Source organism: Coregonus clupeaformis, chromosome 16 (genome assembly GCF_020615455.1).
Source record: "Coregonus clupeaformis isolate EN_2021a chromosome 16, ASM2061545v1, whole genome shotgun sequence".
NCBI classification, from domain to species: Eukaryota; Metazoa; Chordata; class Actinopteri; order Salmoniformes; family Salmonidae; genus Coregonus; species Coregonus clupeaformis.
In genome coordinates, this window is record NC_059207.1 from 7,190,545 (window position 1) to 7,209,609 (window position 19,065).

At 43.8% G+C, this 19,065-nt stretch overlaps 1 protein-coding gene across 1 annotated transcript in view; it reads right to left on the reverse strand.

Moving 5' to 3' along the window:
• LOC121584474 (atrial natriuretic peptide receptor 3-like) overlaps positions 1-19,065 on the reverse strand; it is a 98,237-nt gene that overhangs the window by 16,066 nt on the left and 63,106 nt on the right. The window contains 4 exon segments of the mRNA XM_041900367.2: positions 2,701-2,785; positions 3,322-3,442; positions 8,499-8,593; positions 11,073-11,208. Coding sequence (XP_041756301.2) covers positions 2,701-2,785; positions 3,322-3,442; positions 8,499-8,593; positions 11,073-11,208 — 437 coding nt within the window.

Sequence of the window (19,065 nt, forward strand, 5' to 3'; positions counted from 1 at the left end):
TGTATTCATATAGCTGTCATGTCTGTATTCCCCCTATAGCTGTCATGTCTGTATTCCCCCTATAGCTGTCATGTCTGTATTCCTATAGCTGTCATGTCTGTATTCCCCATATAGCTGTCATGTCTGTATTCCCCCTATAGCTGTCATGTCTGTATTCCCCCTATAGCTGTCATGTCTGTATTCCCCTATAGCTGTCATGTCTGTATTCCCCTATAGCTGTCATGTCTGTATTCCTCCTATAGCTGTCATGTCTGTATTCCTATAGCTGTCATGTCTGTATTCCTCCTATAGCTGTCATGTCTGTATTCCTATAGCTGTCATGTCTGTATTCCTATAGCTGTCATGTCTGTATTCCTCCTATAGCTGTCATGTCTGTATTCCTATAGCTGTCATGTCTGTATTCCTCCTATAGCTGTCATGTCTGTATTCCTATAGCTGTCATGTCTGTATTCCTATAGCTGTCATGTCTGTATTCCCCCTATAGCTGTCATGTCTGTATTCCCCTATAGCTGTCATGTCTGTATTCCCTATAGCTGCTGTCTGTATTCCTCCTATAGCTGTCATGTCTGTATTCCCCCTATAGCTGTCATGTCTGTATTCCTATAGCTGTCATGTGTGTATTCCTATAGCTGTCATGTGTGTATTCCTATAGCTGTCATGTCTGTATTCCCCCTATAGCTGTCATGTCTGTATTCCCCCTATAGCTGTCATGTCTGTATTCATATAGCTGTCATGTCTGTATTCCCTATAGCTGTCATGTCTGTATTCCCCTATAGCTGTCATGTCTGTATTCCTATAGCTGTCATGTCTGTATTCCCCATATAGCTGTCATGTCTGTATTCCCCCTATAGCTGTCATGTCTGTATTCCCCCTATAGCTGTCATGTCTGTATTCCCCCTATAGCTGTCATGTCTGTATTCCTCCTATAGCTGTCATGGCTGTATTCCCCCTATAGCTATCATGTCTGTATTCCCCCTATAGCTGTCATGTCTGTATTCCCCCTATAGCTGTCATGTCTGTATTCCCCCTATAGCTGTCATGTCTGTATTCCCCCTATAGCTGTCATGTCTGTATTCCCCTTATAGCTGTCATGTCTGTATTCCTATAGCTGTCATGTCTGTATTCCTCCTATAGCTGTCATGTCTGTATTCCTCCTATAGCTGTCATGCCTGTATTCCCCTATAGCTGTCATGCCTGTATTCCCCCTATAGCTGTCATGCCTGTATTCCCCCTATAGCTGTCATGTCTGTATTCCCCCTATAGCTGTCATGTCTGTATTCCCCCTATAGCTGTCATGTCTGTATTCCTCCTATAGCTGTCATGTCTGTATTCCCCCTATAGCTGTCATGTCTGTATTCCCCCTATAGCTGTCATGTCTGTATTCCCCTATAGCTGTCATGTCTGTATTCCCCTATAGCTGTCATGTCTGTATTCCCCTATAGCTGTCATGTCTGTATTCCCCCTATAGCTGTCACGTCTGTATTCCCCCTATAGCTGTCATGTCTGTATTCCCCTATAGCTGTCATGTCTGTATTCCCCTATAGCTGTCATGCCTGTATTCCCCTATAGCTGTCGTGCCTGTATTCCCCCTATAGCTGTCATGTCTGTATTCCCCTATAGCTGTCATGTCTGTATTCCCCTATAGCTGTCAGCTCTGTATTCCCTACAGCTGTCATGTCTGTATTCCCCCTATAGCTGTCATGTCTGTATTCCCCTATAGCTGTCGTGTCTGTATTCCCCCTATAGCTGTCATGTCTGTATTCCCCTATAGCTGTCATGTCTGTATTTTCTATAGCTGTCATGTCTGTATTCCCCTATAGCTGTCATGTCTGTATTCCCCTATAGCTGTCATGTCTGTATTCCCCCTATAGCTGTCATGTCTGTATTCCCCCTATAGCTGTCATGTCTGTATTCCTCCTATAGCTGTCATGTCTGTATTCCCCCTATAGCTGTCATGTCTGTATTCCTATAGCTGTCATGTATGTATTCCTCCTATAGCTGTCATGTCTGTATTCCTCCTATAGCTGTCGTGTCTGTATTCCCCTATAGCTGTCATGTCTGTATTCCCCTATAGCTGTCATGTCTGTATTCCCCCTATAGCTGTCATGTCTGTATTCCCCTATAGCTGTCATGTCTGTATTCCCCCTATAGCTGTCATGTCTGTATTCCCCCTATAGCTGTCATGTCTGTATTCCCCCTATAGCTGTCATGTCTGTATTCCTCCTATAGCTGTCATGTCTGTATTCCCCCTATAGCTGTCATGTCTGTATTCCCCCTATAGCTGTCATGTCTGTATTCCCCCTATAGCTGTCATGTCTGTATTCCTATAGCTGTCATGTCTGTATTCCTATAGCTGTCATGTCTGTATTCCCCCTATAGCTGTCATGTCTGTATTCCCCCTATAGCTGTCATGTCTGTATTCCTCCTATAGCTGTCATGTCTGTATTCCCCTATAGCTGTCATGTCTGTATTCCTCCTATAGCTGTCATGTCTGTATTCCTATAGCTGTCATGTCTGTATTCCCCCTATAGCTGTCATGTCTGTATTCCCCCTATAGCTGTCATGTCTGTATTCCCCTATAGCTGTCATGTCTGTATTCCCCCTATAGCTGTCATGTCTGTATTCCTATAGCTGTCATGTCTGTATTCCCCATATATCTGTCAGTCGTTATGCTTTTCCTATAGATTAGTTCTGTCTTACCTGATGAAGTAGAAGGCCATGAGCAGTGCTGTCCCCAGCAGGGCTCCCACTATGATCCCAGTAACAGCAGATACTCCTAGTCCACCTGCTTGGAGAGGAAGGGGGAGGCTATTAGTTAGGCTAACAGCACCTCAGCTACACATCTGTGTTACACTATTCTTTAACTTGATTGGCCAGTTGGGTGGGGTTTGCCCTTAGGGGACGACATCAGACAAATACCTGCATGCTTGAGCTGAATACCTGCATGCTTGAGCTGAATACCTGCAGGCTTGAGCTGAATAACTTTAGGCTTGAGCTGAATACCTTTAGGCTTGAGCTGAATACCTTTAGGCTTGAGCTGAATACCTGTAGGCTTGAGCTGAATACCTTTAGGCTTGAGCTGAATACCTGCAGGCTTGAGCTGAATACCTGCAGGCTTGAGCTGAATACATGCAGGCTTGTTTTATTAGCTCTAAAGTATTGTAGAGCTCCTGCACCTGAATATAAACAGTACCGGCACCTATTTCAGTCCCACGTCAAGCACTGAACCTCTACATAAAACATCTGAGACAAAACAATGGGTGTTTCAATCTCATGGCTTGATGTGTGTAGACAGAGAGAGAAGCTGTAGAGGTCATTTACATGATGTGTCTGGCAGGTCTGCGTGGTGCACTCTGTGCCGTCCTCTCAGGGTGAAGTGTTCCGGGTTGAACACCGGAAGCATCTGGAAACTCTCGTTCACACCAAAGTAGTTACACACAGTCTGAAAACACACAGACACCAAAGTAATTAGCTACACACCTCTGAAACAAGAACAGTCAACCTCAATCAAACTCATACAATCTCATACTCCGTTAACATTTTCCTGTTGGCTGTCACTCAAAAAGAAAAAACATTTTTAAAAAAGGTCCATAAATATAAAGTATTGATCATTAAGATCATATTACAGAATCAAAAAGTAACAATACAACCAGTATGCAAAGGAAAATAAACTAAAAGAAGTGAGCCTCCACCCCCAACCCCCATCCCATTCCCCCAACCTCCCATCCCATTCCCCCAACCCCCATCCCATTCCCCCAACCTCCCATCCCATCCCATTCCCCCAACCTCCCATCCCATCCCATTCCCCCAACCTCCCATCCCATTCCTCCAACATCCCATCCCTCCAGCATCCAAACCATTCCTCCAACCTCCCATCCCATTCCCCCAACCTCCCATCCCTCCAACCTCCCATCCCATCCCATTCCCCTAACCTCCCATCCCATCCCTCCAACCTCCCATCCCATCCCATTCCCCTAACCTCCCATCCTATTCCTCCAACCTCCCATCCCATTCCTCCAACCTCCCATCCCATTCCCCCAACCTCCCATCCCATTCCCCCAACCTCCCATCCCATTCCCCCAATGTCCCATTCCCCCAACATCCCATCCCATTCCTCCAACCTCCCATCCCATTCCTCCAACGTCCCATCCCATTCCCCCAACCTCCCATCCCATTCTCCCAAAATCCCATCCCATTCCCCCAACGTTCCATTCCCCCAACATCCCATCCCATTCCCCCAACGTCTCATTCCCCCAACCTCCCATCCCATTCTCCCAAAGTCCCATCCCATTCCCCCAATGTCCCATTTCCCCAACATCCCATCCCATTCCCCCAACGTCCCATCCCATTCCTTCAACCTCCCATCCCATTCCTCCAACCTCCCATCCCATTCCACCAACCTCCCATCCCTCCAACATCCCATCCAATCAATCAATCAATCAATCAAATTCATTTATAAAGCCCTTTTTACATTAGCAGATGTCACAAAGTGCTATACAGAAAACCCAGCCTAAAACCCCAAACCGCAAGCAATGCAGATGTAGAAGCATGGTGGCTAGGGAAAAACTCCCTAGAAAGCCAGAAACTTAGGAAGAAACCTAGAGAGGAACCAGGCTCTGAGGGGTGGCCAGTCCCCTTCTGGCTGTGCCGGGTGGAGATTATAACAGTACATGGCCATTAAGGCCATCTTTTTCTCCAAGATGTTCAAACGTTCATAGATAACCAGCAGGGTCAAATAATAATCACAGTGGTTGTAGAGGTTGCAACAGGTCAGTACATCAGGAGTAAATGTCACTTGGCTTTTCATAGCCGGGCATTTAGAGGTTGAAATAGCAGGTGCGGTAGAGAGAGAGAGTTGAAAACAGAAGGTCTGGGACAAGGTAGCACGTCCGGTGAACAGGTCAGGGTTCCATAGCCGCAGGCAGAAGAGTGGAAACTGGAGCAGCAGCACAACCAGGTGGACTGGGGACAGCCAGGAGTCATCAGGCCAGGTAGTCCTGAGGCATGGTCCTAGGGCTCAGGTCCTCCAAAGTCCCATCCCATTCCCCCAACCTCCCATCCCATTCTTCCGACCTCCCATCCCATTCCTCCGACCTCTCATTCCCCCAACCTCCCATCCCATTCCCCCAACCTCCCATCCCATTCTTCCAACGTCCCATCCCATTCCTCCAACATCCCATCCCATTCCCTCAACATCCCTTCCCATTCCCCCAACCTCCCATCCCATCCCATTCCCCCAACCTCCCATCCCATCCCATCCCATTCCCCAACCTCCCATCCCATCCCATCCCATTCCCCCAACCTCCCATCCCATCCCATTCCCCAACGTCCCATCCCATTCCCCCAACCTCCCATCCCATCCCATCCCATCCCATTCCCCCAACCTCCCATCCCATCCCATCCCATTCCCCAACCTCCCATCCCATCCCATTCCCCCAACCTCCCATCCCATCCCATCCCATTCCCCCAACCTCCCATCCCATCCCATCCCATTCCCCCAACATCCCATCCCATCCCATTCCCCCAACATCCCATCCCATTCCCCCAACCTCCCATCCCATCCCATTCCCCCAACCTCCATCCCATCCCATTCCCCCAACGTCCCATCCCATTCCCCCAACCTCCCATCCCATCCCATTCCCCCAACCTCCCATACGGTCTGTGAACAAACTTCAAATGTATAAATTGATGGTTCGGATTACGAGATGCCAAAGTCATATTTTTCCATATTCTGTTCTAATTAACCTTTTACTGCAGTGGGCTAAATCAGAGTCACACACAGTGTTTCTTGGTAGTCTTAAACAAATCTACTTTGAAACAAAAGTATACATCACACACATGGATATGGGCTTAGAAAAAAGAAGACACCTGTACCATGTCAGATATAGAGTTGAAATGTATTCAATTTTGAGTTTATATCCCTATATTACACTTTATATACACATCACAGAAGACTGAAATATAACAAAACTGTTGGACATAGAAACACTGTCAAGTTATTTAAAAAGTATCTTTATTAATTATGAAATTATTAAAAACATTAATAACATTCCACCCATGAGGCCAAAGAGGGCGCTTTTGGGCATAGACTGCAGGAAAGGGCTACAGGGTTGTTCAGATTCACTTAGATCTGTAGACCATACTTTTTAATGACTAGCTCAGAATATGAGCTTTACAAAAGTTGTTTATACAGTGAGGGAAAAAAGTATTTGATCCCCTGCTGATTTTGTACGTTTGCCCACTGACAAAGAAATGATCAGTCTATCATTTTAATGGTAGGTTTATTTGTACAGGGAGAGACAGAATAACAACAACAAAATCCAGAAAAATGCATGTCAAAAATTTTATAAATTGATTTGCATTTTAATAAGGGAAATAAGTATTTGACCCCTCTGCAAAACATGACTTAGTACTTGGTGGCAAAACCCTTGTTGGCAATCACAGAGGTCAGACGTTTCTTGTAGTTGGCCACCAGGTTTGCACACATCTCAGGAGGGATTTTGTCCCACTCCTCTTTGCAGATCTTCTCCAAGTCTTTAAGGTTTCGAGGCTGACGTTTGGCAACTCGAACCTTCAGCTAACTCCACAGATTTTCTATGGGATTAAGGTCTGGAGACTGGCTAGGCCACTCCAGGACCTTAATGTGCTTCTTCTTGAGCCACTCCTTTGTTGCCTTGGCCGTGTGTTTTGGGTCATTGTCATGCTGGAATACCCATCCACGACCCATTTTCAATGCCCTGGCTGAGGGAAGGAGGTTCTCACCCAAGATTTGACGGTACATGGCCCCGTCCATCGTCCCTTTGATGCAGTGAAGTTGTCCTTTCCCCTTAGCAGAAAAACACCCCCAAAGCATAATGTTTCCACCTCCATGTTTTACGGTGGGGATGGTGTTCTTGGGGTCATAGGCAGCATTCCTCCTCCTCCAAACACGGCGAGTTGAGTTGATGCCAAAGAGCTTGATGTTGGTCTCATCTGACCACAACACTTTCACCCAGTTCTCCTCTGAATCATTCAGATGTTCATTGGCAAACTTCAGACGGGCATGTATATGTGCTTTCTTGAGCAGGGGGACCTTGCGGGCGCTGCAGGATTTCAGTCCTTCACGGCGTAGTGTGCTACCAATTGTTTTCTTGGTGACTATGGTCCCAGCTGCCTTGAGATCATTGACAAGATCCTCCTGTGTAGTTCTGGGCTGATTCCTCACCGTTCCATGATCATTGCAACTCCACGAGGTGAGATCTTGCATGGAGCCCCAGGCCGAGGGAGATTGACAGTTATTTTGTGTTTCTTCCATTTGCGAATAATCGCACCAACTGTTGTCACCTTCTCACCAAGCTGCTTAGCGATGGTCTTGTAGCCCATTCCAGCCTTGTGTAGGTCTACAATCTTGTCCCTGACATCCTTGGATAGCTCTTTGGTCTTGGCCATGGTGGAGAGTTTGGAATCTGATTGATTGAATGCTTCTGTGGACAGGTGTCTTTTATACAGGTAACAAACTGAGATTAGGAGCACTCCCTTTAAGCGTGTGCTCCTAATCTCAGCTCGTTACCTGTATAAAAGACACCTGGGAGCCAGAAATCTTTCTGATTGAGAGGGGGTCAAATACTTATTTCCCTCATTAAAATGCAAATCAATTTATAACATTTTTGACATGCGTTTTTCTGGATTTTTTTGTTGTTATTCTGTCTCTCACTGTTCAAATAAACCTACCATTAAAATGATAGACTGATCATTTCTTTGTCAGTGGGCAAACGTACAAAATCAGCAGGGGATCAAATACTTTTTTCCCCTCACTGTATACTATGGAGATCGGTCCTTTTGGGAGCCCAGATAATTGTTTCATAAATTCCATCATCGGATGGTTCAGTAGTTGGGTTTCCCAAGGGACTCCACAGGCTAGCATAGCTGACCTAAGTTGTAAATATAGAAAAAAGGAGTTGCCTGGTCATGTGTATGTGTCTTTCAAATCTAAATGTAAATGTAAAATCTTGGAATTCTTTTCAAACCATTACCATCCATGATATTGACAAGGGTACGGATTCCACATTTGGAACATTGGGGGACGCAAAAGGCCGCCCTCCAGATTGCAAAGCATTATTGTTAAATATTGGAGTAGGGGCACGCCATTTTGATTCCCAGTTACATTGTTTTTCAATGTACAGTCCTTTATGAAGAGAATCTATAAGGGGTCATTTGACAAAGCCAAATGGCATTATATGGTTTTATCGGTCCACTGTGAAAGATTTAAGCCATCTAACAAACCCATCTGATGACTGGAGATGCAGGAGGTTACAGGATGAAGTTATCTGTTCTTTTCTTATATCATAGGTGTAGAGAAGGAGTGCTATAGGTTCAGTTTGCTTTTTTAGATTATTATTAATAAGGGGGGCCTGATCCTAGATCAGCACTCCTTGTCTGAGACGCTATACGAATAAGGGCCCTGATCAAGGGCCATGCAGGAGGGTTAGGATTAGCTTGAGGCCCTGTTCTGTTCTTACCTCATAGGTGCCCGCCTCTGTGTTGGTCATGCTCATCACGGAGAAGTCTCCGTATCTGTCCCCGTTGAAGTCCATAGACACCTGGCCTGCGATGCCTAGCCCCAGCAACCAGAGGACCAGCGGCATGCAAAGAATGGCAGAATTAATTAGCTACAAGAGCCCAACATTCCAAGGAAAACAGAGAGCGGAGAGCAGAGTAGAGGAATTCCGTCCCCCGGCCGACATAACAGGAAATCCCATCTCTCCTCCCACCATTTGTGTTGGCAGGCACTCCAACAATTTTAATTTAATCCCTGCGCCTGTGTTCCCAAATATTTGGCATTTAAAAAATATTATTTATTTTAACAAGAAAATATGACCCTGTTCTTGACGATTCCTATTGAACAAAACATTGTTATTTAAGAGCTGGCAATGTGGCTTGGCCAGGGTACATGTGCTCTGTAACTGGACTCTAATCATTGCAGATGAAAGAGTTCTGTACTCAGTGTTGACTCTGACTCATCTCCCTCCTATTAGACAGCACTTTAATTGTAGTCTGGGGATATGACACGTCTGGGGATATGACAGGTCTGGGGATATGACAGGTCTGGGGATATGACAGGTCTGGGGATATGACAGGTCTGGGGATATGACAGGTCTGGGGATATGACTTTCTAGTTAACAGGTCTGGGGATATGACTTTCTAGTTAACAGGTCTGGGGATATGACTTTCTGGTTAACAGGGCTGGGGATATGACTTTCTAGTTAACAGGTCTGGGGATATGACTTTCTGGTTAACAGGGCTGGGGATATGACTTTCTAGTTAACAGGTCTGGGGATATGACTTTCTAGTTAACAGGTCTGGGGATATGACTTTCTAGTTAACAGGTCTGGGGATATGACTTTCTGGTTCAGCTGGAATTCTGGTTCACAGGGCTGGGGATATGACTTTCTAGTTAACAGGTCTGGGGATATGACTTTCTGGTTAACAGGGCTGGGGATATGACTTTCTAGTTAACAGGGCTGGGGATATGACTTTCTGGTTAACAGGGCTGGGGATATGATTTTCTGGTTAACAGGTCTGGGGATATGACTTTCTGGTTCACAGGGCTGGGGATATGACTTTCTGGTTCACAGGGCTGGGGATATGACTTTCTGGTTAACAGGGCTGGGGATATGAACAGGTCTGGGGATATGACTTTCTGGTTAACAGGGCTGGGGATATGACTTTCTAGTTAACAGGTCTGGGATATGACTTTCTGGTTCACAGGGCTGGGGATATGACTTTCTGGTTCACAGGGCTGGGGATATGACTTTCTGGTTAACAGGTCTGGGGATATGACTTTCTAGTTAACAGGGCTGGGGATATGACTTTCTGGTTAACAGGGCTGGGGATATGACTTTCTGGTTAACAGGGCTGGGGATATGACTTTCTGGTTAACAGGGCTGGGGATATGACTTTCTGGTTCACAGGGCTGGGGATATGACTTTCTAGTTAACAGGGCTGGGGATATGACAGGTCTGGGGATATGACTTTCTGGTTAACAGGGCTGGGGATATGACTTTCTGGTTAACAGGGCTGGGGATATTACTTTCTGGTTCACAGGGCTGGGGATATGACTTTCTAGTTAACAGGTCTGGGGATATGACTTTCTGGTTAACAGGTCTGGGGATATGACTTTCTGGTTAACAGGGCTGGGGATATGACTTTCTGGTTCACAGGGCTGGGGATATGACTTTCTGGTTAACAGGGCTGGGGATATGACTTTCTGGTTAACAGGTCTGGGGATATGACTTTCTGGTTCACAGGGCTGGGGATATGACTTTCTGGTTAACAGGGCTGGGGATATGACTTTCTAGTTAACAGGTCTGGGGATATGACTTTCTAGTTAACAGGTCTGGGGATATGACTTTCTGGTTAACAGGGCTGGGGATATGACTTTCTGGTTAACAGGTCTGGGGATATGACTTTCTGGTTAACAGGTCTGGGGATATTACTTTCTAGTTAACAGGTCTGGGGATATGACTTTCTGGTTCACAGGGCTGGGGATATGACTTTCTGGTTAACAGGGCTGGGGATATGACTTTCTGGTTAACAGGGCTGGGGATATGACTTTCTGGTTAACAGGTCTGGGGATATTACTTTCTAGTTAACAGGTCTGGGGATATGACTTTCTGGTTCACAGGGCTGGGGATATGACTTTCTGGTTAACAGGTCTGGGGATATTACTTTCCTAGTTAACAGGTCTGGGGATATGACTTTCTGGTTCACAGGGCTGGGGATATGACTTTCTGGTTAACAGGGCTGGGGATATGACTTTCTGGTTAACAGGGCTGGGGATATGACTTTCTAGTTAACAGGTCTGGGGATATGACTTTCTGGTTAACAGGGCTGGGGATATGACTTTCTGGTTAACAGGGCTGGGGATACTAGCTGCTCACTCCATATTACACTCAGACAGAATCACTGTGTAGGGAATAGGGTGCCATTTGGAATAGGGTGCCATTTGGAATAGGGTGCCATTTGGAATAGGGTGCCATTTGGGACTCAAATGTAATAAGGAGCAAAGAGTTTTTTTGTTTTGTTTTTTTTACCTTCAAATGTTCTGTTCCACATGCGATATGTGATCTCTGCGCCGTCCTTCTTGGTGAGGCCGTTTCTGATGGCTTCGTGCAGCGCCAGAGCGTACAGCAGCAATGCATCATGGAACCCTTCCACAAACATGTTGATCTGGAGGGGGACAACAGACAGGAAGATTATAATAATAACAATCATAATAATAATAAATGATAATAATTAATGAAGATAGTAATGAATGAATGACAGATTCATCACTTAAAAAAGAAACCGACACAGACAGTCCTTTCATACTATTACTGTCATGCAGTTTGTCTCTGGCCTTCAAATACTTTAGAGTGATTAATGAGAAGAAAACATTGGACCCAAATGCAAAGTCTCTTAGATAGATGCTTTCCTCTTTACTCAGGTTGTCAAGGCAGCTGCCAACAATGAAGAAAGGGAGGAGGGGGGGGCGGTAACAGAATGGCAGCCCCACCCCAGTCTGCTGATAGCAGGGGAAACACTGAATTCCAATGCATAATGTAACATCTCAGAATGGTGATTCTGTAGTGATATCTAGTATCGCAGAGTTGTATGATCTTCCACGCCAATAACTAAGTAACACTGACAATTATGTGAAACTACTTTAGCCTGACTTTTGTTTTGTGTTTGTGGAAACAAACTTCCCACTGTTTAGCATATCAGTCATAATACACCACAGAAAATCACTGTCAGGGTTTTCTTTTCACTGGGCAATTTACAATCTAAGTACCAGAAAAATAATGAGTTACTTTCCCATACAGTCTCTTGCTAAACAAACAATTTGGTTCATATTTGTTTTTCACAAGAAACCAACAAAGATATTGAAATGTTTTCCATTCCACTGTGTGATACCCTTCTCATAGCGTGGTCCTGCATCGCAGTGCTAGCTGTGCCACTAGAGATCCTGGTTCGAATCCAGGCCGCGACCGGGTGACCCATGGGGGGGGCGGCGTCGTCCAGGGTAGGGGAGGGAATGGCCGGCAGGGATGTAGCTCAGTTGGTAGAGCATGGCGTTTGCAACGCCAGGGTTGTGGGTTCGATTCCCACGGGGGGCCAGTATGAATTTTTATTTTTTTATTTTTTTATAATAATGTATGCACTCACTAACTGTAAGTCGCTCTGGATAAGAGCATCTGCTAAATGACTAAAATGTCAAATGTAGAAGAACTGCATGCTGCGTTCTAATTGGGCACATCAACAAGCTCTACTCTGAGCTGGATGATTCATGGAGGAACCAAGGTTAATCTCACCTCCATTTTCCAAACATAGTAATCGGTTTTCTGAAAACAATGTTCTCTTTAATCAACTATAGCTATGTGTCTTCACTTCCCTTTCAGTAATGATCAAGATCAACCAAACATGGATGAACGCGCCTTTCAGACCGTTCCTTCAAAGCTTTCCCATTGGCCGGCACAACGAACGAAAAAATGACATCACCCTTTTACTGTCTTCACTTTCCTCTATAAAAATGAATAATCAACCATCACTGAACTGAACGCTTCTCGGTAGGATCGTTCTCTTCAATGCTCTTCATTGCTAGACAATTATCTGCGTGCTGCCGATAATTAACACTAATGGTTGACACCATAAGAGCTGTGGATACTGTGAGACTGACGCTAATAGTTGCCACCATAAGAGCTGTGGATACTGTGAGACTGACACTAATAGTTGCCAGTGTGATTGACTCCATGTCTTCTCTATCTATCTATCCAGTGCCCAATCTAAACAGGAAGTAATCTGTGCGCTGCAGAGGAATGCCGCTCAGGGGGAACTCAGTGTATTTACATTCACCTTCAGCAGCCTGTCAGCTGCCCCACAGCGGCAGGGAACAGGCTGATATAGCTAATAACCAGGTTTTTTTATTTATTTTACAATATATAATTTATTTTCTGGAACTCAAGCTGCGGCCCTTCCTGGCGGGGGAAGATACATTGTTTTTTTGGGGGGGCACCAAGGCGGTTTTGTCTAGAAGGGATACAGCTTTTGTCGAAACTGACATTTCGTAGCAGGTAAGCAGAATTTACGCAGTAGGTTAGGACAATTAATGTAGCAGGTTAGGAGAATTAGGTTAACGTTAGGAGAAGAGTTAGGGTTAGCTAAAATGCAAAAAAATATATACAGTGGGGAGAACAAGTATTTGATACACTGCCGATTTTGCAGGTTGTCCTACTTACAAAGCATGTAGAGGTCTGTAATTTTTATCATAGGTACACTTCAACTGTGAGAGACGGAATCTAAAACAAAAATCCAGAAAATCAAATTGTATGATTTTTAAGTAATTCATTTGCATTTTATTGCAATACATAAGTATTTGATCACCTACCAACCAGTAAGAATTCCGGCTCTCACAGACCTGTTAGTTTTTCTTTAAGAAGCCCTCCTGTTCTCCACTCATTACCTGTATTAACTGCACCTGTTTGAACTCGTTACCTGTATAAAAGACACACTCAATCAAACAGACTCCAACCTCTCCACAATGCCCAAGACCAGAGAGCTGTGTAAGGACATCAGGGATAAAATTGTAGACCTGCACAAGGCTGGGATGGGCTACAGGACAATAGGCAAGTAGCTTGGTGAGAAGGCAAAAACTGTTGGCGCAATTATTAGAAAATGGAAGAAGTTCAAGATGACGGTCAATCACCCTCGGTCTGGGGCTCCATGCAAGATCTCACCTCGTGGGGCATCAATGATCATGAGGAAGGTGAGGGATCAGCCCAGAACTACACGGCAGGACCTGGTCAATGACCTGAAGAGAGCTGGGACCACAGTCTCAAAGAAAACCATTAGTAACACACTACGCCGTCATGGATTAAAATCCTGCAGCGCACGCAAGGTCCCCCTGCTCAAGCCAGCGCATGTCCAGCGCATGTCCAGGCCCGTCTGAAGTTTGCCAATGACCATCTGGATGATCCAGAGGAGAAATGGGAGAAGGTCATGTGGTCTGATGAGACAAAAATAGAGCTTTTTGGTCTAAACTCCACTCGCCGTGTTTGGAGGAAGAAGAAGGATGAGTACAACCCCAAGAACACCATCCCAACCGTGAAGCATGGAGGTGGAAACATCATTCTTTGGGGATGATTTTCTGCAAAAGGGACAGGACGACTGCACCGTATTGAGGGGAGGATGGATGGGGCCATGTATCGCGAGATCTTGGCCAACAACCTCCTTCCCTCAGTAAGAGCATTGAAGATGGGTCGTAGCTGGGTCTTCCAGCATGACAACGACCCGAAACACACAGCCAGGGCAACTAAGGAGATGATTGTGGACTACAGGAAAAAAAAGAGGACTGAGCACGCCCCCATTCTCATCGACGGGGCTGTAGTGGAACAGGTTGAGAGCTTCAAGTTCCTTGGTGTCCACATCACCAACGAACTATCATGGTCCAAACACACCAAGACAGTCGTGAAGAGGGCACGACAAAGCCTATTCCCCTCAGGAGACTGAAAAGATTTGGCATGGGTCCTCAGATCCTCAAAAAAATTCTACAGCTGCACCATCGAGAGCATCCTGACTGGTTGCATCACTGCCTGGTATGGCAACTGCTTGGCCTCCGACCGCAAGGCACTACAGAGGGTAGTGCGTACGGCCCAGTACATCACTGGGGCCAAGCTTCCTGCCATCCAGGACCTCTATACCAGGCGGTGTCAGAGGAAAGCCCTCAAAATTGTCAAAGACTCCAGCCACCCTAGTCATAGACTGTTCTCTCTGCTACCGCACGGCAAGCAGTACCGGAGTACCAAGTCTAGGTCCAAAAGACTTCTCAACAGCTTCTACCCCCAAGGCATAAGACTCCTGAACAGCTAATCATGGCTACCCTGACTATTTGCACTGCCCCCCCACCCCATCCTTTTACGCTGCTGCTACTCTGTTAATTATTTATGCATAGTCACTTTAACTCTGCCCACATGTACATATTACTTCAACTACTTCAACTAGCCGGTGCCCCCGCACATTGCACTGTTGGTTAAGGGCTGTAAGTAAGCATTTCACTGTAATGTCTGCACCTGTTGTATTCGGCGCATGTGACCAATAACATTTGATTTGATTTGATTTGATAAGGAGTGGCTCCGTAAGAAGCATGTCAAGGTCCTGGAGTGGCCTAGCCAGTCTCCAGACCTGAACTGTAACACCCTGGCTCTGGGACTCTATATGTTGAGCCAGGGTGTGTTCTTTCTATGTGGTGAATTTCTATGTTGGGAGTTCTAGTTGGTTTATTTCTATGTTGGCCTTAGTGACTCCCAATCAGAGGCAACGAGTGTCAGCTGTGGCTGGTTGTCTCTGATTGAGAGCCATATTTATACTGTCTGTTTTTCCCTTTGTGGTTGTGGGTTCTTGTTCCGTGTTGGTCTATGTTACCTAGGACGTTACGAGTCGTTTGTTGTTTTTGTTTACTGTCCGTGTTTATCGCTAATGATAAATAAACATGCTCGTTCATCACGCTGCGCCTTGGTCCTCCTCTCTTAACGACGATCGTGACATGAACCCAATAGAACATCTTTGGAGGGAGCTAAAAGGTGCGACAGCCCTGAAACCTGAAGGATCTGGAGAAGGTCTGTATGGAGGAGTGGGCCAAAATCCCTGCTGCAGTGTGTGCAAGCCTGGTCAAGACCTACAGGAAACGTATGATCTCTGTAATTGCAAACAAAGGTTTCTGTACCAAATATTAAGTTCTGCTTTTCTGATGTATCAAATACTTATGGCATGCAATAAAATGCAAATGAATTACTTAAAAATCATACAATGTGATTTTCTGGATTTTTGTTTTAGATTCCGTCTCTCACAGTTGAAGTGTACCTATGATAAAAATTACAGACCTCTACATGCTTTGTAAGTAGGAAAACCTGCAAAATCGGCAGTGTATCAAATACTTGTTCTCCCCACTGTACTTTTCACGTCAATTTGCCATAAGCTGACTCACGAGGCTAATAGGTACTATGCACCCAGGGCTGTGGTTCCATATCTCAGAGTCTCAACGCGGACAACACAAGCCGTAGACAGATTATCCTAATATTAAATTGTTTCAATGAAGGGAATTGCACAGTTCCAAAAATACCCACATACAGAGTTAAGATTATTATAGAATATTTTATACTATAGTAAAATACATCCTGCTTCCACTTAACAATGAGCACCTTTAAAACCCATGTATGTTACAGAAGTTATGTACGTAGGGTACAGCGGATTGTAGGTAGAATACACACTGTTACATAGTTCACAGTACTGTTACATAGTTCATAGTACTGTTACATAGTTCACAGTACTGTTACATAGTTCACAGTACTGTTACATGGTTCACAGTACTGTTACATGGTTCACAGTACTGTTACATGGTTCACAGTACTGTTACATAGTTCACAGTACTGTTACGTGGTTCACAGTACTGTTACGTGGTTCACAGTACTGTTACGTGGTTCACAGTACTGTTACGTGGTTCACAGTACTGTTACGTGGTTCATAGTACTGTTACGTGGTTCATAGTACTGTTACGTGGTTCATAGTACTGTTACGTGGTTCATAGTACTGTTACATAGTTCAAAGTACTGTTACATGGTTCATAGTACTGTTACATGGTTCATAGTACTGTTACATGGTTCATAGTACTGTTACATGGTTCATAGTACTGTTACATAGTTCATAGTACTGTTACATGGTTCATAGTACTGTTACATGGTTCATAGTACTGTTACATGGTTCATAGTACTGTTACATGGTTCATAGTACTGTTACATGGTTCATAGTACTGTTACATGGTTCATAGTACTGTTACATGGTTCATAGTACTGTTACATGGTTCATAGTACTGTTACATGGTTCATAGTACTGTTACATAGTTCATAGTACTGTTACATGGTTCATAGTACTGTTACATGGTTCATAGTACTGTTACATGGTTCATAGTACTGTTACATGGTTCATAGTACTGTTACATGGTTCATAGTACTGTTACATGGTTCATAGTACTGTTACATGGTTCATAGTACTGTTACATAGTTCATAGTACTGTTGTATAGTTCATAGTACTGTTACATAGTTCATAGTACTGTTACATAGTTCATAGTACTGTTACATGGTTCATAGTACTGTTACATGGTTCATAGTACTGTTACATGGTTCATGGTACTGTTACATAGTTCATAGTACTGTTACATGGTTATAGTACTGTTACATGGTTCATAGTACTGTTACATGGTTCATTGTACTGTTACATGGTTCATAGTAAGCTGTTACATGGTTCATAGTACTGTTACATGGTTCATAGTACTGTTACATAGTTCATAGTACTGTTGTATAGTTCATAGTACTGTTACATAGTTCATAGTACTGTTACATGGTTCATGAGTACTGTTACATGGTTCATAGTACTGTTACATGGTTCATAGTACTGTTACATGGTTCATTGTACTGTTTATGGTTCAGTACTGTTACATGGTTCATAGTACTGTTACATGGTTCATAGTACTGTTACATGGTTCATAGTACTGTTACATGGTTCATAGTACTGTTACATGGTTCATAGTACTGTTACATGGTTCATAGTACTGTTACATGGTTCATAGTACTGTTACATAGTTCATAGTACTGTTGCATGGTTCATTGTACTGTTACATGGTTCATAGTACTGTTACATGGTTCATAGTACTGTTACATGGTTCATAGTACTGTTACATGGTTCATAGTACTGTTACATGGTTCTAGTACTGTTACATGGTTCATAGTACTGTTACATGGTTCATAGTACTGTTACATGGTTCATAGTACTGTTACATGGTTCATAGTACTGTTACATGGTTCATAGTACTGTTACATGGTTCATAGTACTGTTACATGGTTCATAGTACTGTTACATGGTTCATAGTACTGTTACATGGTTCATAGTACTGTTACATGGTTCATTGTACTGTTACATGGTTCATTGTACTGTTACATGGTTCATTGTACTGTTACATGGTTCATAGTACTGTTACATAGTTCATAGTACTGTTACATGGTTCATAGTACTGTTACATGGTTCATAGTACTGTTACATGGTTCATAGTACTGTTACATGGTTCATAGTACTGTTACATGGTTCATAGTACTGTTACATGGTTCATAGTACTGTTACATGGTTCATAGTACTGTTACATAGTTCATAGTACTGTTACATGGTTCATAGTACTGTTACATGGTTCATAGTACTGTTACATGGTTCATTGTACTGTTACATGGTTCATAGTACTGTTACATGGTTCATAGTACTGTTACATGGTTCATAGGTACTGTTACATGGTTCATAGTACTGTTACATAGTTCATAGTACTGTTACATAGTTCATAGTACTGTTACATGGTTCATAGTACTGTTACATGGTTCATAGTACTGTTACATGGTTCATAGTACTGTTACATGGTTCATAGTACTGTTACATGGTTCATTGTACTGTTACATGGTTCATAGTACTGTTACATGGTTCATAGTACTGTTACATGGTTCATTGTACTGTTACATGGTTCATTGTACTGTTACATGGTTCATAGTACTGTTACATGGTTCATAGTACTGTTACATGGTTCATAGTACTGTTACATGGTTCATAGTACTGTTACATGGTTCATAGTACTGTTACATGGTTCATAGTACTGTTACATGGTTCATAGTACTGTTACATGGTTCATAGTACTGTTACATGGTTCATAGTACTGTTACATGGTTCATAGTACTGTTACATGGTTCATAGTACTGTTACATGGTTCATAGTACTGTTACATGGTTCATAGTACTGTTACATAGTTCATAGTACTGTTACATGGTTCATAGTACTGTTACATAGTTCATAGTACTGTTACATGGTTCATAGTACTGTTACATAGTTCATAGTACTGTTACATGGTTCATAGTACTGTTACATAGTTCACAGTACTGTTACATAGTTCACAGTACTGTTACATGGTTCATAGTACTGTTACATGGTTCATAGTACTGTTACATGGTTCATAGTACTGTTAC